Source organism: Condylura cristata, unplaced genomic scaffold, assembly GCF_000260355.1.
Source record: "Condylura cristata isolate star-nosed mole 26May11 unplaced genomic scaffold, ConCri1.0 scaffold00004, whole genome shotgun sequence".
Taxonomy (NCBI): domain Eukaryota; kingdom Metazoa; phylum Chordata; class Mammalia; order Eulipotyphla; family Talpidae; genus Condylura; species Condylura cristata.
The window spans coordinates 27,590,978-27,610,676 of record NW_004567105.1 but is presented as its reverse complement, the minus strand read 5'-3'; the positions used below and the strand labels follow the sequence as shown (position 1 = coordinate 27,610,676).

The 19,699-nt window shown below is 35.7% G+C and overlaps 1 protein-coding gene across 6 annotated transcripts in view; it reads right to left on the bottom strand.

Moving 5' to 3' along the window:
* The window catches only part of NAP1L1 (nucleosome assembly protein 1-like 1), a 36,161-nt gene that overhangs the window by 15,524 nt on the left and 938 nt on the right, over window positions 1-19,699 (bottom strand). For 5 of the 6 annotated variants that reach the window (XM_012720400.1, XM_012720399.1, XM_004675869.2 and 2 more), the window contains exons 2-4: window positions 9,917-9,953; window positions 5,721-5,806; window positions 4,301-4,403 (exon numbers count right to left, since the gene is read on the bottom strand). In XM_012720400.1, the coding sequence (XP_012575854.1) occupies window positions 4,301-4,403; window positions 5,721-5,806; window positions 9,917-9,933 (206 nt within the window). In that variant the 5' untranslated portion in view covers window positions 9,934-9,953. The remainder of the gene's footprint in view (window positions 1-4,300; window positions 4,404-5,720; window positions 5,807-9,916; window positions 9,954-19,699) is intronic. The other variant, XM_012720402.1, reaches the window with a different exon arrangement.

Sequence of the window (19,699 nt, the reverse complement as noted above, 5' to 3'; positions counted from 1 at the left end):
AGTGTACTTTGTCGATCTGCCTGTTCTGTACCCCACTCTGTCTCTGGTGAAGCCTCTCGCCACCCCTGAGCCTCTCGCCTGTACCCCAGTTTTGTATGCACAAGTAAATAAATCTTAAAAAAAAAAAAAAAAAATTTCTGAGGAAGTGGAAAACAAAACAAACAACAACAACAACAACAACAAAAAACAGGAGATGCTATAAGGTATGGGGAGTCAGTATCTTGGTAAGTTTTACTGTTGCCTTGAAAAAAAGAGACCTAAAATAATTACATTTATGAACAATATAGATATTGGTAAATATAAGAAATCAGTAGACATAAACAAATGTAGTTATAAGGTTATAAGTCATTTTTACCATAACAAAACTCGGAAAGCATTAAGTTTGAAACCAGATCTATTCGATGGACAACAAAAAGAAGAAACAAGTACTATAAGTAATTTTAAAAATTAGGAGTAATATAACTAAAAAAAAAAAATCACTTTTAAGAAGTGTAAAGTGGCCCGATATTACTAATATGGCAGCAACCATTCATATTAGAATATGATATAAGAATGTGAAGGCTAAGCCAGGTAAATAAAAACCCAAAGAAAGCTGGGGTAGCTATCTTAATATCAGACAAAATGTAATTGTGATAAAGAATACCATAATATGTAAAGAAGGATATATATAGCATTTACTAGTGCATTGAACAACAGAACAAGATAAATATATCACAAACACAGACCTGATACAACTTTCAAAATGTACCAGTCCACACTGATAGACTTACAGGTAAAAACATGAAGAGTAAAGGGAAAAGGAGCACAATGCACTACAGAAGACGAGAGGTGCGCCTCAGTGATAGGTGTAGTATGATAAAATACATCTGAAGAGATGGGCACCTGTATTTCTGAATCATAAACAGTGCTATAAGCCAATATTAACAACAAAGAATTACAGGAAAAACGCAGATTCTAAGTGTAGAGTCCTACAATCCTAACATCCCTCTCAGATCAAGCAGACATCTAGCAGAAACAAAAGAAAACCATACAATATAAAAAATTAAGACTTAGTTTCAGCATATATTCACATAGCACTTACAAAAACAATGTAGTAAGATCATAAAAGCAACAAATTAGGGGCCCTCTCTGGTGGCACAACAGGTTAAAGTGCAGCATTTCAAGGCTAGCCAGGGAGGTGACCCACATGGCACTAGAGACCTCTCCTGTCTCACCCTCTGCTCCACTCAGCAGAGGTCTTGTCAGTCTGCCTGTTCTGTTCCCTACTCTGCTTCTGCTGAATCCTCTCACCATGCCTGCACCTCTGGCCTATACCCCAGTTCTGTATGAATAAATAAATCTTAAAAAAAAAAAGCTACAAATTAAGAAGTCCAATGACCTAAGCATTCAAAGAAATTGGAAAAAATAAGCTAATGGAGTAAGCGCAAATAAGGAAATTTTAACATTAAAGTCTGAGCTGCAATAATCACAAAAAAAGGCAAGGGAAAATCAAAAGTTTATTCTAAAAACATTAATATGAATGAAACAAAGATGAAAAATACAAAGTACAAAAAATGAAAATATTTTAAAACACCATAAATTATACACTTATCAATTTGAAATAGCAATATGTATATTTACAATATAAACCTCTCATATCGGCACAGTACAAACTATCAGGCCAATTAGTATGTTCAAAAAATAGTGGTGGCAGGTAGACTTCCATTGACCTCGACTTCTCAAATCTGAAAGGCCCAAGTCAATTTTCAGAAAAAGTTTACCAGGAACAGTTAATTTCTGTCTTACAAAGTTTGCTCCAAAAAGCAGAAAAAGTAAAATCAGTGTTTCATTAAGGTAGCTGAAACCTCAACTTTAAAATCACTCTTAACGAAGTATTTCTTTGCCCCTCTACCAAGTTTCTTTATTGTACACACATATATACACACATATATATAAAATGCATACACACACATATATACACAAACACTAAAGCACATTTCACACATTTCATCAATAAGGGCATACAATATGCAGCTAATTGATATCTAAAGTTTCCAAAAATAGTTTATATTTAATATTTTTAAAAAAAAGGTCAAAGACCATCTGAACTAATACAGAACTGAAGGTCACAAAAAATTCAGACTTTCAAGATAAATGGAGATTTTATATTTATTCCCAGTAAAACTGGAAATATGCCCATTTAAAACACTAGTGTTTTAGGCCCTCCCTGGTGGCGCAGCAGGTTAAAGCACTGCACTGAGAAGCTAAAGCCACTTCCGCATGAGTTCGATTCCCGCCTGCCCCGGAGGAGACCACATGGCGTGGCAGACCTCTCCTGACCCGCTCGCTGCTCCCCTCAGCAGTGTACTTCGTCGATCTGCCTGTTCTGCTCCCCACTCTGTCTCTGGTGAAGCCTCTCACCGCCCCTGAGCCTCTGGCCTGTACCCCAGTTCTGTATGTACAAATAAATAAATCTTTAAAAAAAAAAAAAAAACACTAGTGTTTTAACAGGGGTGGCGTGCACTGTATTATGGTGATGGCAAGCCCATGGGGATTATAACTGAGATGGAAAAAGGCACAAAATGAAGTAAAAATGAACTTATATTAATAATAATAATAAAATGCTAGTGTTTTAAAAACTACTAAAAATACTGGCCAACATAACTAAGAAAAATAAATGCATATGGTGCAGTGTAAATGTGAAAGATTAGAACTAGAAGTGCCATTAGTGCAGGTAACAACTTTTGCTTATTCACAACAGCTAAGGTATACAGGAATTCACCAAGAATAGAACATGAAAACAATGTAGTAAGAGACATGGGATATGATTTGGGGCCCTCCCTGGTGGTGCAAGGAGTTAAGACACAGCACTATGAAGTTATCCACAGCCAAGTGCAGCATGAGTTCAATGCTGGCCAGGGAGCTGAGCTACATGGCACAGGAGACCTCTCCTGACTCGCCCACAGCTCCCCTCAGGAGTGTATTTTGTTAGATATGCCTGTTCTACTCTCCATTCTTGTCTCTGGTGAATCCTCTCACTCCACCCCCCCAGCCTATACCCCAGTTCTTGTATGCATAAATAAATTAAGAGTAGGATTTGAATAATACAAGGGTAATATAATAGGTATTTAAAAAATAATCCCCCACTACATTAATCTATATATTCAATATAATTCCTATCAAAATTTCAGTTTTCTTAAGAAACCTGACAACCTCAACCATATATAGGATAAACATCTACACTTAAGATCAACCTTAAGATTGTTTTATGGGAGATAGATGAAGAAGGTAACCCACCCTTAAAAATATTAAAGACACGTTTATTATTCCAAAGACATTAAGGCATGACAAAAGAATAGAATGATTACTAGGTGAATGTTATAAAAAGTAGTTCGCTCAAAAAAAAAAAAAAAAGGAAACCAGATGGCTATTACAAATACAAAGTGGACTAACTCCAGAAGGATTAAATGTGAGAGGTAAACTAGTAAATAAGAAATACAGATAGAACTAGGAAGGACCTAACTTTAAAAGGACAAGTCATTAAGTAAAAAATGATTAATAATTACAAAAGTTAAGGAATTCTGAGGGCCTTTACTGATAGCCTTCGCTATCACCATGAGGGCCTACTGAGTTCAATCACTGGCCAGGGAGCTAACCCACAAATAGCGTAGCAAACCTCTCCAAATGCTCCCCTTAGCAGTGTATTTCAGTAGAGCCACCTGTTCTACTCTCCACTGTGTCTCTGGTGAATTCTAACAACTTTCCCCCAACCTCATGCCTCTGCCTACACCACCCAGATCTAGGCAAAAAATAATAATAATAACAATAAGTTATGGAATTAACATCTAAAATACATAAGAACACTTACAAAACAGGGAAAAGATATCAAACCCCAGCAGAAAAATGGGTACATGAGCAACTTAAAGTTCACAATCTTTATGAAGTTTAAAAGCTTAAAATGAGCTTACACACACCTCACTCCTCTTAGACTGGTCAAAACTAACAAAAAACTTAAGCTAAATGATATCAGTCATTCTAGAATGCAAACAACTACTTGACCAGTGAAATAAAAACCTGCATTTCTAACAAATTTCTAAACAAAACTCAGATACGAGTAGGGTCAATATACATCCTGATAATTTTTTGAAGACCAACTCTAAGTTGATGGTACATCAAACAAAATTTTAAATTCCCAATAATCCTATACAAGATAGGATACATTAGTTTTCCAACTATTATACACATGTCACAGATGGTCTTAAAAATATACCTGCTCTGTTGATTATAGAAAGATAAGGACTATGTAAAAGAAAACGTGTACCTTTCAATGTATCCTGTTGGTGTTTCTACCAGACCATCAAGTCTTTCTTGAAGGGCTGCAAGAATCTGAGGATTTTGCATCATCTGAACAGTCAGCTGACGCGCTTTAAAAAAAAAAAAAAAAAGGGCATCGAAAGAAGGATTTTATGACCATGTATTGTTATTTTAATAGGACAATCCAATCATGAGTGTTTTCTAACTAGTTTGTAAATTGCTAGTATGAGCAAAGATGGGTAACAAGTCAAAGGAAATTCACTCTAGAAGTTCAGACTCCTACTGATTTCAAATGTCATCGATTATCTTTTTTCCCCTGATTATCTCTTGTTTTACCCACATTGCATTTTGGGCAGCTCAAAATATGACTGAGATATCTATATATGATAGGTGACAATTCATTGAAGGAGATAACACAACATAAAACTGCATGTGTTTCAAGCCTGGTGTAACGAAGACTGTGGGAGTTAGTGACCTGAATGTTCGATCCTATATAATGTACTTGGGCTTACTTGAATTAAAAAAGTTCAAACAGTCAAAAGGTTATAATGAAAGCCAAGCAAAATTTGGTTATTAATGGTATCTAAAAATTATTCTTTATCCAATATAGGCTAATTTATGAAAAGAATTATTTTGTAGCCTTCTTCAATACATACATCCAAAACTGCCATTAATTTTTCCTAGTAAGGGTCAATCTATTTTCTTACATTAATTTGATTATTGGATGATGTAGTTATCAATACCAACATGCCTTTAGAAATATTAATAATGGCAACTAAGGATAAAATATTACAACAGATGAAGCTAGAAGTGCACAATTAACCATCTGGCTTAAAAATGAAAAGCTTAATTATTAAAGGGCAGAAACTAAAGCGGTGAAATTCCCCACTGCCAGCACTAACCCTCACCCACATTTTAGATGTTTGCCGAAGAAAATTTTGGATGCTTCTGTACACACAAAACGTGTCTGAATGTTTCTTTTGTGGTTTGGACACAGTGAAAAAAATATGTACACATACACACTACATATATTGTATTACTAACATGTGAAATACTAATAAACATTTCAAATAAATGTTAAGCTAGTGCTGTTTGTTGAGAAGCACCACTGAAAACTACCACCACATCACTTGTACAAATAGCACTTCTATTGATAAATCCAGACAAAATTCATGGGCAGCTCTGTCCAGCACATCTATGTCATAGGCAAGCCCAGCAGTAGATACCATTGACTTGTAATAAATCATACTATATCCCTTATTTTCCTCTCTTTCTACTTCATCTCCATCTCCCTCTTCCCCTACCCACCCAACCACAATTACTGAACTTAGAATAGGGATGGTAAAGTGGACAATGATCCAAAAAGAAAAAGGTCTAGAAGACAAGTGCCGGCATTCACTGGCTCCTGGAGAAAATTAAAGTAATACCTTTGATTTTTGTTTCTTCACCAGTTTCTTCTTCTTCTACTTCTTCAACATCATCCAAATCTTGATCAAGTTCAGACTGTTCTTTGCTACAATATCATACATCACACCAAGATTCAAATGTACCAATTACAAATAAAAAAAAAATTACAGAAAAACTTCAATTCATTTTCTAGGTTAATAGGCCTCTTTTAAAAACATGAAGTAGGAATTTAAACACCAATTCCATTTTTCTTTTAATTTCAAATGGACACAAGTACAAAAGTAGAAGTACTTAGAATTTCACTTAAAAAGCTTATGGCCAAATATAAAGTTTATATTTCAAGCCTTAAAATATGGTTTGTGACATTTTCGTTTAGGGAATGTGATAACAAGAAATGTATGTTCTACCCAATAACCAGTGGTTTTAATCTTTTTAGTAATAATACTCTAATTTTATGAGAGGGTAATACACCAAGCTTTTTAAAAAGTCCTACCTTTTAGCTGGACATAATTAGGTTTTTGGTAGAAAAAGCAGAACTAATACAGAAATTTAAGGAAGTCTTTATAGAACGGTAGGAGAAAGGATGAGATAGCTAGCTCTGAGGTTCTTTTCCACCTTGCTATTTTCTGAGAATTGGTATGTGAGAAGGCTAAAGCTCCAGCAGTCACAAAATGGACCATGAAACTTTAGAGAAAATAAGTTAAGGATCAAATTTTGAAAACAAAAAGGTCTTGGATCCTTTATGACTGTGGAGCAAGGGTATAAGCCTATACTCACTATTTTGAATTTTTCTTTATAGCAGAGATTAAGAAATTTTGAATCTACTCACAACTAGAGCAAAGCCAGAAGGATGGCACCACTGAAGTTACTAGTATTCTTCCCTTTTTGTCCTAAAAATCTAGTTTTTGAATATGATATTATAGACAGCACTAAAAAGGAGAATACAGACATCTAAGTCAACATACAGTTAATGGTAAAATTCTTTGATTTCATATTTTAATGCTTCATGTCTTTAAACAGTATCTGAGAACCTTCGTATGGGGACAAAGACTACCAAATTTTTGTATACTCACAAGTACAGAAAAGGTCAATTCTATTATTACTAGTAAAGGTTAAGTTCCCATCATCAACTGAGGGAAAAATTCAACCTTCCTATCAGAACCTACACAGATTTCTGGAATATCTGGTATAAAAAGCCACTGGTGGAAGTAACTTAAATAGTTCTTCTCCAGTGTAATTTCATTCAGTTACTTACTGAACAATATAATCTTATGGTTTTATTTAATCCTGGGGTCAAAATTATGTATATTCCATGGCCAAATAGAGCCCATTCCCATTTTTATAGTTTTATTGGGACAGAGGCACAGTAACTGTTGTATGTATTGCCTATGGCTACTTTCATGATACAACAAAGTTGAGCAGTTAGACCAGAGACCATACAGTTCCAAATCCCTAAATTACAGATAAGGCCCTTTACAGAAAGTTTTGATACCTGCTTTAAAGAAAATAATTCATTCATCCTCCCTCCTAAAAAGCAACCAGCCACCCAAAATTAATTAATGGTAGGGAAAGGAGGGAAGCAATGAGTCACAACCAACTTACTCTTTTATTAAAATTCAAAACAAAATGAAAACCCCAAGGGTAAGATGGCAGATTGTACATATTCAAGTGCACATCCAAAATTAAAATTAAAATCCAAACTAAAATTACAATAAAGGAGGATTTAACAAACAATGAAAGACAAGGAGATACAAGCAACAACTGCCTGAGAACTGAAACATAAGTTAGCAGTGTGGAAAAAGTGAGAACCGGTGTAAACATGTAATCTTAAAAAAGACTTTTAGGAACAAGGATTGGAGATGAAGGTGGATAAGATAGAAGATAGTAAGCAAACAATGATAACCAGTTAAATCCTTAGATCCTCTCCCTCACTCTAGCAGATGAATGGTAGTTTCCTGTCTGGAAAGGGTTAAATAGAGAGGCTAATGAAAGGAGTGCAGACACAGCTGAGAACAGAGATAGGACTAATATACACAAGAATGTCAAGTATGAGGACTTCTCTCTTTTCCCAATTGGGCTCTCAAAGCACAGAAAGTCTTTACACAAAGATCTTTCAGAGGGATACCTGAACCAGAAAAAAACATTCTAATACTGGTTATTCTCATAACAAATGCCACATCAATGACACTACATTAAATTACTAAATTGAAAGTCTCACCCTCCAACATTCAAATTTCCCAATCAATTTTTAAAAGTTTTCCCTCAAATACATGTCCCCAATCTTAGCATTAACAAGCAGCCAAATTATCATTGTCTTCTAGGTGAAGAAAGCCTCTTCATTCAAAAAAATAAGTGCAAGAAAAATTTAAAAGCGAACTAAACAGGAAAGAAAATCCAAAGATACCATCATCAATGATTAGAAGAACAAGATGCTATATAAGCAAGAAGAGAGCCAATGTGTTCTTGAAAACTAAACAATTAGAAATTCAAAGCAAGAGTTGAAAAGATAGTTTTCCCAAAAGAGTAAAGACAAAGATAGGAAATGTAAGGTAATTAGAAAAATCAAGTCAAATATACAACATAACAGAAGTTCCAGAAAGAGGAAACAAACAAGATAATAAACAAAGTAAGAACATTCCCTGGAATGGAAAGTCATTCTAGAGGTTGCCAGACTGAATGGTCCACTGAATTCCTAATGCAAGAAAGAGATAAAAACAGCTAGAGCAATTTGAAAAATTTCAGAATGTTGAAGCCAGAGTGGCTTCCAGAAACAAATATATGTATATAGTCACACATCAAAGATTAATAATTATGACTTTGAATTTTGACACAATTGGAAGCAAAGTAACAATGTAGCAATACCTTCAAAACTGTTAAGAAAAATAACCCAAATTAGAAAAACTATACCAAACTATCAAGGGTAAGTAAAGGTAAAAGTCATTTTCATTTATGCCATAACTCAAAATAATATACTTCCCTGGTACTGATCCAAAAATGCATTAGGCTAACAAAACAATAAAATGGGATATAGCAGAAACAAAAGGAAACCAGAGGAAGATAGTAAAACAGATCCACAATGAGCACTATGCAACCAAAGATGAATAGAGTAGTGGGATTCAGGCAACAGTCACTTTAAAAGCATCAGCACTAAAACATCTGTGGCACTACTGTCTCATGTTGAAGACAGTACACATGGGGGAGGACTGGCCAGATTCTTATATGTATTTGGGGTATGTTGCCCTTGTTTCCAAGTTTCCCCACAGTTTATGCTTCCCGTAACATGAAGTTTATCATGCCCTCATAACTCAAGAGTTGTCTTAATTACTTCTCAATTTGCAGGTTAGACTGAAATTACAAGCAATAGATAATGCAGCTTGACCCATTCTTCCCTGACCATATTTCTGAAAGAGGTATAGTCACACAGAATCCTATCAGACACCAACTTGATTAAAATTATGTTTCCATAATGCATAATCTTCCCCAGTGATTTCTCCAAAATAAGTCCCTATAAAGCCTATAAAGTGAAAGTGTCGAAGCCAGATTATGACCACCCAGATAGTATCTTGCTTATTTTCCTAACCTTAGGAGTCTTAACCTTAGGAGTCTTAATAGTGGTAACACGAATTTTTTTCTTTGCACATCAAAGTTTGTGAATGCTATTCAGTATTTCAAAATCAAACACAGTTAAGAATTTATAGTCAATGAAACCAGAAAAGCAAAGAAATGAATTAGACAAAAGCCAAGAAAGTGCTTTTGTTCCTAGAAAGGTAGACAAATGAGGGGTACAGAGGGCTTCTAATAGTAATACTCTCATTTTGAAAATTTGTCCACTAGTGTCCTTTTATTCTTTAAATTCTATATACACATCCTGTATTTTTTAAAAACTTTCTGTGTAAGCTACATTACAATATAAGTAGTACTATCTTTGGGAAATACATGTGGTAAAAATGAATTCTGCAAATATTTATGATTCACTATTGTGCTCATCACCTTCCTAAGAATAAACACTGACAAATGGCTTACTATATTTATGACAATGCAATATGTACTATATTTTGTCTAGGAAACACTGTACCCAACTTTTATGACAGTAGGTACTAAGCAGTAGTCATTACCATGCATTTTTATAATACATAAATAGTACTGTTGTTAGACACATCCCAATACAAGTGATGCCCAATCTCTTTAAAAAAAGAACCAACTATCTGTCACTTACTTGTCAATGTCTGCCATGTTGTAAGAACTCCAAATATCTACGGAAAGAAATGTCAATGTTAAAAAATATATACAATTTATTTAAAAGCCAATAAAAACATTTGAGGACAAAATATTTTAAATCAATACCACACTGATTTATATATGTATTGAAATATATATGCCCATTAAAAACAATCAGTGTTCAGGAAAAAAAACATGGAACATAACCTCTCTGTAGTCACCAAAAAATTTTTTCAGAAAATATCAAGCTACTACTAGATTTTTAGAATTTATCATATAAGGGCTGTTAGAAGGAATAGAGTCCTGGTAAAGAATAACATGTATGCTAGAACAGGCAAAGTGCAACACAAAGGTTCTTTACTCAATTCCTTTAATAACTACAAATGGTTAGTTTTTGCTATGCAGCATCTCACAGAATAAAAAAGTCACTTCATTTGATGACATTAATTTTTATCAAATTCAGGTTAAAGCCGAATACTGACATCTATTGTAAGCAACCGGAGATCTTTTGTCAAAAATAATCATCCTTGGGCCTTCCCTGGTGGCACAAGGTTTGTTAAAGTGCAGCACTATGAAGCTCTCCACAGCTACTGATTTCTAACCTAGGCCAATGTGGGGCAGACTTCTCATCTTGCCCACTGCTCCCCTCAACAGGGGACATCTGTTCTGTCTCCCATACTGTCTCTGGTGAATCCTCTCACTCCTTTCCCTGCACTTCTGGCCTGTACTGCAGTTCTTTTATTCATAAATAGATCTTTAAAAACACTCTTTGAGGCCCTCCCTGGTGGCACGGCACACCAGGCCCTCCCTGGTGGCACAGCAGGTTAAAACACTGCACTGAGAAGCTTAGGCCACTTCTGCATGAGTTCGATCCCCGCCTGCCCCGGAGGAGATCCACATGGCATGGCAGACCTCTCCTGACCCTCCCGCTGTTCCGCTCAGCAGTGTGCTTTGTTGATCTGCCTGTTCTGCTCCCCACTCTGTCTCTGGTGAATCCTCTCACCCTCCGCATCTCTGGCCTGTACCCCAGTTCTGTATGAATAAATAAATAAATCTTAAAAAAAAAGTACTTAATGACAGTTACGTACGAAGTCCTGGGAGTGAAACCTTTGTCAAGTAAAAAAGTTGCCCATATCCTGAAATCACTGTTGTGTCAACATTACTGATAACCAACAGGCATCCAAACTTCCCTGGATATGCTGGCAAGTTATTATCAAAATGTTCTTAGTAACCAAATCTTAATACTATTAGAACCAAGCATATTCCAAGCTCTATTTCATGGTAAGATGAATGTTAACCTCAAGAATTGTTTTCAGAAAGACAAAACAATCTAAAACAGGTTTAAAATTAATCCCACCTCAAAATCAAGTTTTTGCTTTAATTTAAATTATCCTTTAATTCACAAAATGCTGTAAGATGTGATTCCTCATACAAACATACTTAATATTACCTAATGGTAATTTTAGGTAAAATCAGGACACATTACTGATTTCAGCAGTCAACTGCTAATATTTGAAGTATTATTACTGATTCAACAGCCATCCTTTAGACAAATTACAAAGGAAGCATTTCTTCCTAATATATCCTCTTATATTTAAAAATATCCTCATGTGCTTCAAATCACCTCTAACAGAATAAATTTCTCCAGTGATGTTGGATAACTAAAGTAGATGTGTGTGCATTGTCTGCTAATACCGTTTGTTTCTACTGAGATAAGTAAGTGTAATGCTAAATATAAGCTTTATATACTACTCTATACTACAGTGATTGACAGAAGCAGGTGATTATGAATGCTACCTCAAAAATTAAGAAAAATACTAAATCCCAGTTTAAAAAAAAAAAGGTAAGTTAAGTTCTATTGTCTATCAAATCAATAAGCATTTTTATTGTAGGAAAACTGTGGTGAATATGCATTCTTATTTTCCTGGAGAGCAATTTGACCACAGGAATATGAAGACTTAAATATATTCATCTCAACCCTCGTTATTCACTTATGAGAAACTACCATCAAGAACAATATGTAAAGAGTCTAAAGGTCTAAGCTGTTCATGTTTACCTAGATGGTTCTTCCAATACTATATAGTTAACACATTCTACACATCATTTGACTCTCAAGCTCAAGCTTTTGCAGAGATGATTTTTCCACCCCAAACTTCCTTATTAAATAAAAATTTGCTTACATGTACACATTCCTATAATGCTGTTTTCTTTCTGTTTCTTATCTGGAATTATTAAATTGGCATGATTATTTGACCAAGTCTCTCCAGACTGATTAGTCCATAAGATCCATATTATAGGAATTATTTCTGCTTCTGTCAATCGCTGTATACGAAGCTTATACCTGGCACTACAATTACTTATCTCAGCAAAAATAAACAGTAGTAGTAGAGAATGCACACACAACAGAATACAGTCAAAATTGAAGCAAGTCTCTGGGCTGATACAGAAAGAGCAAGAAAGCAGGAGTTATAGGATGTATAAAAGTTTAATCTATGTATCACATATATGTATATAGACACAGATGAACATACTTTCTCATGAATAAAACATTTCTGGAAATACATATCAGAAAACAGTAACTAGTTATAAAAAAGAAAAGATTAAGAGAAAATAACAACTTTGGCTTCATTTCTTATAATTTGGCTTTCTCTTGGATATTAAATGACAATTTGGAAGTTTGCTAGGTTGAATACACAGCATATAGTAAGAATACAGGGTAGCCAAAAATTGTTAAAAATGTCACCCTCTTTCATCAAAATTTCTAAATTTAAATTCCTTTACAATGAAATTCCTTGAGACTTTAAAAATTACAGGATTTACAATGAAACAGAATGGCACTTATTCAATGATGCTCTCTCCCATTTTGACTAACCTATTTCTTAATTGTATACTTTTGTTTTTAAAAGTCAAAATCTATTTTGTAGGTTATTTGAATTAGCAAAATTGCTCGGGCAAAAAACTTTGGCCCCATTTTATCACGTACCTCAAGTAGGAAAAAATTGTTCCCTCATCAGATTGCTCTTAATGTGAAAGAACTTGTGTTTTGTACCCAGTAAACACTCAACACTAAAACTTAAGTGATTTTTCTCATCTGTCCATTCTGAATTAATCATAGCACAAAGTCGGCATTTCTACAAAATAATTAGCAGGGATGATGGTTGAAAACAGTCTTTTAGTTCTGACAACTAGAGGCTAACCAATTGATGTAGCAAGGTAAATACAGATGTTAACTTCAGAGGTAAAGCAACTCTGGACAGATGGAGAAACTGACCTATCTATTTACGACTACCCTAAAAATCTAAAATTAGGCCCTCCCTTGCGGTGCAATGGATTAGGACGCAGCACTGCAAGTAAGCCATAGCAGCTTCCATGCAAGTTCGTTCCCACCCCAGAGGTGACCCACATGGTGCTGCTGACCTCTGTTTTGCCCGCTGCTCCCCTCTCAGCAGTGTACTTCATTGATCTGCCTACCCTACTTTCCTCACTGTCTCTGGTGAATCCTCTCACAGCACCTGCAATTCTGGCCTATATCCCAGTTCTGTATGCAAAAATAAATAAATCTTTAAAAAAAACTAAAATTATATATCAATTGTATTTAGAGACAGAGAATTCCAAATTGAAATTCTGAACGAATAAATCTTTAGGGATACACCCCAAAATCTGAGTTGTAGACAAGAAACAAAGTCTCCAAACAATTTAATCACATTGAAAAACACAGGTTTGTTAAAACCTATTTTTTTTAATCAACAAAATTAAATAGAGAATGAGAATTGTATTTATCAGACACTAAATTACTTCCTCAAAGATCTGTCATTTTGGCAGTGGCAAACTAGATTATGCATACTAACTCTACCAGTGAGAAATAATTAAAAGTGCAAAATAAGGTACTTGTTAAAAACTTTAAAACTGCAAAAGACCCTAGTTAGCAAGGAATCACTAATTCCAAACTAAAGACAACTCAAGCAAAAGATTAAGCAGAAGGAAGCCACTGTTGTCCAGAGGGCATCTGTGAATCTTTAGTTTGAACTTTGTTTTTTAGTTTGAACTTTGTTTTTTAACTATGTAAGATAAAATGAAAATCCCTAGGCCTGTCCAAATGGGAATCTTTATAGCAAACCTCCCAAATTAAGCAGGAACCTTCAAGTGTTATGTTCTCCAGGATAATAAACCAGTTCTCTTGGGGAAAAAAGAGCTCAAAGCACCTCTCATGTTTGTTAACCCCTGAAATCCCAAGCAATGAGCTTAGTGATCTCTATTCAATAGGGTTACTAGGCACTTGGCAAACCCAAACATGAAGAAAAAGTACTTTCTTCTGAATTTCAAATTCATACAATTTTCCAGAACGAGGTAACAGAAAACAAACCAGTGCTCAAAGGCTTGCACAGTAAAGACTATAAACAAACTTAAAACTATATAAACACAGACAAAAGATATCTAAGTTCACACTAAATTGGAAAATAGCATTTGCAGTAGTGCCTATAAGCAATGTCTACTGAAGGAGGTATAGCAAAATTGGCAAACAACAGCACTTCCATAAAAATAATGGAAATCAAACTAAATTGCAGGTTTAACAGTAGACTAAACACAGTTTGAACAGAGAACTGAGTTTGAAGCAAGTTTAGAAGATCTTCCCAAGACATCCTAAAGCAGCCAGTAAGGAGTGGAAAATAAATAAAAGGCATTTTAAATACAAGAAATATTAACAAAGATTTTTTATTTAGTGTAAGTTTTACAAGAGAATGGGCAAAATGATCAAAGATATTCATAGGTAAGAAGTTTCTTAAATGATGGAACATAACCCTACAAATCCAAATCTGGATAAAAAAAGAAACTCAAATGTATCAATAAAAAGGCACTTAAGGCAGCATCACCCCAAAAGGAGAGAAAATATTAACCTGAAAGACAGAAGACTGACAGCTGTATTTTCTTTACGTTAACAGACCCAAAGACAACAGAATCCTCAATATGCTGAAGATAACTGACGATCTTAAGGTTACCATACCCAACCAAGTATCTGTTTAAGAATGAGGGTGAGGGGCCCTCCCTCATGGTGCAACAGGTTAGGATGCAGCTCAGCAAGCTAACTGTGGCCCCAAAGGTGATCCACATGGGGAGAAAGACCTCTCCTGACCCGTCCTAACCCTCTCCAGAACCGTCCCGCTGCTCCCCTCAGCAGAGTACATTGATCTGCCTGTTCTGCTCCCCTCCGTTCTCTGGTGAAACCTCTCTGGTGAAACCTCCCGCTGCCCCTGAACACCCCAGTACCATTTGCAAAAGTAAACAAGTCTTTAAAAAAAAAAAAAGAGGGCCACAAAAAAAAAAAAAAAAAAAGAGGGCACAGTACTTGTACTATAAATTCCACAAAAACATTATTCAGGCAAAAGCACCCCCCCAAGATTTAAAATGCAAGAAATAAGGGGCAAAAAAGAGTATACACACATGTAAAATAGTCCTAAAGAACATCAGCACTGTGCAGTATGCTAAAAATTAAACTACAACATTAAATCAGAGGTTAGGGCAAAAGCGACGGAAATGGATTATGGTATTTTAATTTCCCCAAGTAAGTATTATTGTAATTTCTGGGTTATCTCCTGAAAGATTAAAAGCAAAATATCTTACCTTCCAGAGTATAAGGGGAAAAGCAATCAAACCTTTTCTAATCAACTTAAACAGAAAAACACACACTCTCAGATTTAATTCTAATCATTTCAAAGTAAAATACAATCCTAATTTTGAAGAAGGTGGAAATGTACTAACATCAAGAAAAAAAGATTAAGGAAAGGCATTACTACAGATGAAAAAGTCACTCACAATAACATTTATTTTCAGTGTATGTAATCCAGGGATCTCAATGGAAAGACTCAGGAGTAACATGACTGGTGGTAAATCTTCAATTGACACTTTAAAATCTCTCACCCAAAAGAAATTAAATCAGATTATAGCCAGATTTGTGGTCATGTAACAGCTGGATGTCAAGAGGTGCTATAAAATTAACTTCTTACCATCACAGTAAACTTGATTCCATTAAGTTCTCCACCAAAGTGGAAACCAAAATTTAAAATCTGACTTCCAAAACCCTTACTCAGTCTACTAGTCCAAATACCAAGGCTAATAACTTACTGCTACACAGATTATACAGTAACTAGTTATTTCTTTACCAAAAAAAGTTATCACTTCATTATGAAGTATATCATTAAAAATTACATCTTTAAATCAAGAATCCAAAGAACATGTAATAACCCAGAAAAAACAATTCAACCACATAGAACATATATATAGATATATGTATGGATGTATATGTGTGTGTGTGTGCGCGCGCGCTCACATATAGTGGGCAAACATAAGGCTAAGGAGTCATCACCTAATAACATGTTAACAAATTCCCTGCTGAAAATCCCAAGCCTAGGTATTGTGGCTTTTTCTTGGAGCAGTGAGTAGAACCCAAAGAAGAATGCTTATGAATTAATTCTACACTGAAGAATAGCATAGTAGGAGTTTAAGTCAAGGAAACTTCCTTCAAAAACCAATACAAAATCTTTACCATAAATCAAGATTATGTAACCACTGGTTAAGTCCTTTAACCGTTATACACCTCGGTTTCCTCATTAAAATGCTGGTATCACCTACCTCCAGAAGCAGTAAATACATTAATATACTTAAAATAATTTAAAGCATTCGGCCCTCCCTGGTGGCGCAGCGGGCTAAGGCACAGAACTGAGAATCTGAAGCCACTTCCGCATGAGTTCGATCCCCGCCTGCCCCGGAGGTGACCACATGGCGCGGCAGACCTCTCCTGACCCGCCCGCTGCTCCCCTCAGCAGTGTACTTCGTTGATCTGCCTGTTCTGCACCCCACTCTGTCTCTGGTGAATCCTCTCACCCTCAGCATCTCTGGCCTGTACCCCAGTTCTGTATGAATAAATAAATAAATCCTTAAAAAAAAAAAAAAAAAAAAAAATAATTTAAAGCATTCATTGAATAATCGCCCAGTAAATGCTGACATGTATTCTTTCTTTTTTAGGCCGCAAAGCAAGAGATTTATTGATAGATGATAAGACAGGAAAGCTCTCTGAACAGCGAGGGGTCCCAAATAGGTAGCCCTAAATGCTGATTTGTATTTTTGTGCTCCTGTGCACTCATTACCTTAGAAAATAACCAAGTTCTTCAAAATTAGTCTCCTTTCCCAATAAAATTCAAAATGTACACACAAGAATAACTAGCAAAATGTAATAAAAACAGGCAGAGTTGGTAATCAGAAAGTTCTGAAGCCACCTTATGTGGCAAGCCCAGTAATATGATCTAGATGTCAGCTGTCACTGTAAAAAAACTTACAAAAGATGGGTAAAAGCAACAATGCTCACCCTCTAACACTGCCCACAAGAACTTAAATGAAATCAGTATGAAATGAGACTTGCTACACCATTTATTAGGTTCCTTCATGTAAGCAAATTAAACTACTCTATCCCTCACTTCTTTCTTATCACTCATCACAACCCAACATTGTACAATTTGCCCAGTTTGCTCATGACATAAGATAAACATTCCAAACAGGTGATAAAGTAGATATTCTAAGAGTCAACTGAGGAAACAATTACAATTTTGGATTAGACTTGAGGATCTGAAAAAAAAAAAAAAAAAAAAAACCTAGTTTACTAAACCGATCAGGATGCATTCTAATCCTTTCATTAATATTTCAAATCTATAACCAAACAAAATATAAACAAAGCGTAGTGTTTTATTTTGAAATCTTCATATCTTTAAGAGTGAAACAGAACTTGCCTCTTTTAGCCCACTTTCCTACAAAAGGACTGTTTTGAATATATTTTGGGACATTAATAAATGTGTCACCTGACAACAATATAGGGAAATTAAGTAATAAAATGAGCAATTGCTCCTTTCAGCTGGAACTGTTATCTTCCAGTAAATAGTCAAAATGACCAACACAAAGGTGAAGGAAAGGCACCCACTATATATAGTTCTCCGCACCTTTTACAAAACATGAAGTTGTTCCTTTAGCTACATACATGTCAGTCTACAAAATGATGTTGCAAACATCAAGGGAACAAACACTATTCAAAAAGAAAGGCCCTACAAATGTTACCATGACAAAACCAGAAGTGTCTGTACTGTAACGGAGGAGTATTCTGGCAAACATATTATTGAGCATATTAAAGACTGTAAGAGTTGAGTTACCTTTCTGAAAGGTATAAAATAAAATAATCAGAAAAAATAAGGAAGCCAAAGAAAAAGGTACTTGCTTGGGTTAAGCCAAAGCACCAGCCTGCTCTACCCAGAGAGGGACTTTGTGAAAACCCACAGAAAGGAGCCCAAGCTGGTAGAACTCATTCCCCTATTAATTCAAAGCAAGTAGGATGGGAAAGGGGAAAAACAACCCACCAGAATAGCATTTTGGATTAAATTAACTCTGGTACAGGGTTTATTTATTTTTTTAATCTCTAATGGCAAGCACAGTCACATGCCACATTAATATTAGTTCAATAATTTACTGCCAATAGGTCCAATACCAAAAACTGGTACTTTGGAACAGATAAATTTTACAAGAATTTTCAAACTGATATGGTAAAATTAATAAATCCTATGTTATCAAATTGCTGGAAAGCATATCTATTAAGTCGAGGTTTTAGAATAATAAAAGATGTCCAAGTTGACTTCCAACTATCTTTCAGGGGTGATTAGAATTTAAAGGAAAACACATTTTCGATTTGGGCCATCTATCTAAAATCAGACCACTTCTAATAATTCAGACAGTATTTCCCGAAATTCCTTTACCACCTGTTCCTATTCATGTTAAGTCTATATCCAATTAAAGATAGTATCTATTACTTCCTAACAAGTATAGGAATATTAATTTTAACATAAAAGAGGATGTATACATCAGTGTGAAAAGACGTTTTACACCCTTCCTGAAAAAGGCAAGCAGTGTTATGTCGTGAACCTTCTGAAGCGCAGTCTTTACCAACCAGTGAGTCAGTCTAAAATAGGGGCACCTTGAAAAGATCCTGCGCCTAGCTCTTTTCCTACTCTAAAAGACCACCGCTCCCAAGTAGGGCTTAATTTCCTTCTGCTTATTTTCTTCCCCTTAGGGAGAAGTGGGGGCATTAACCAAGCAGTAGGCTACCTTGACTAAGTCCACACTAAAGCTTCATTCCACCCCATACTCCTCTTCCCCCACCCGACTCCAATCATCTTAAAAACAAGAAAGCTTAAGTATTTTCTGGGAACCTCAGAATTTGTAAGAAAGCATTCCAAGTCCTAAAATAATGAAAGACAATGCAGGTAAAATCATTTTCCACCCTATACCAGTATAGAGGATTCCATCAGGATGAATTGTCCCCCCAAAAAAAGCCGGTTGAGATATCCATCCTAATCCTAACTGCCCTTAAGACACACAATCTTTTGCTAATAGCAGCTAACATGGGCGCTTTTCACGCCATTCATTCTTTAATATTCTCCCAGTGCCTCACCATCCATGATGACCTAACACTGATCCTTTCCCCTAATAAAAATACTGACCAAGAAGAAGCAGAAGACAGTTTGGAAATGCAGGGGCTAAACTATCTGCTCACTGTTTCAGCTTCGCGTCCCACCATCTCCACTTTCAGTTAAGGACAAAACGGGGTGGGGAGGGGTCTCCAATCTGGGACTGGGGGCGGCCACGTGTCGAGGGAAGCCGCCGGGGGTTTCCCCTCCCAGCTCCCGAGCCGCCTCCTGTGGGCGGAGAGCCCAGAAGCCTCGCGGCCTCCCCGCCCCCTCCCCGCCTC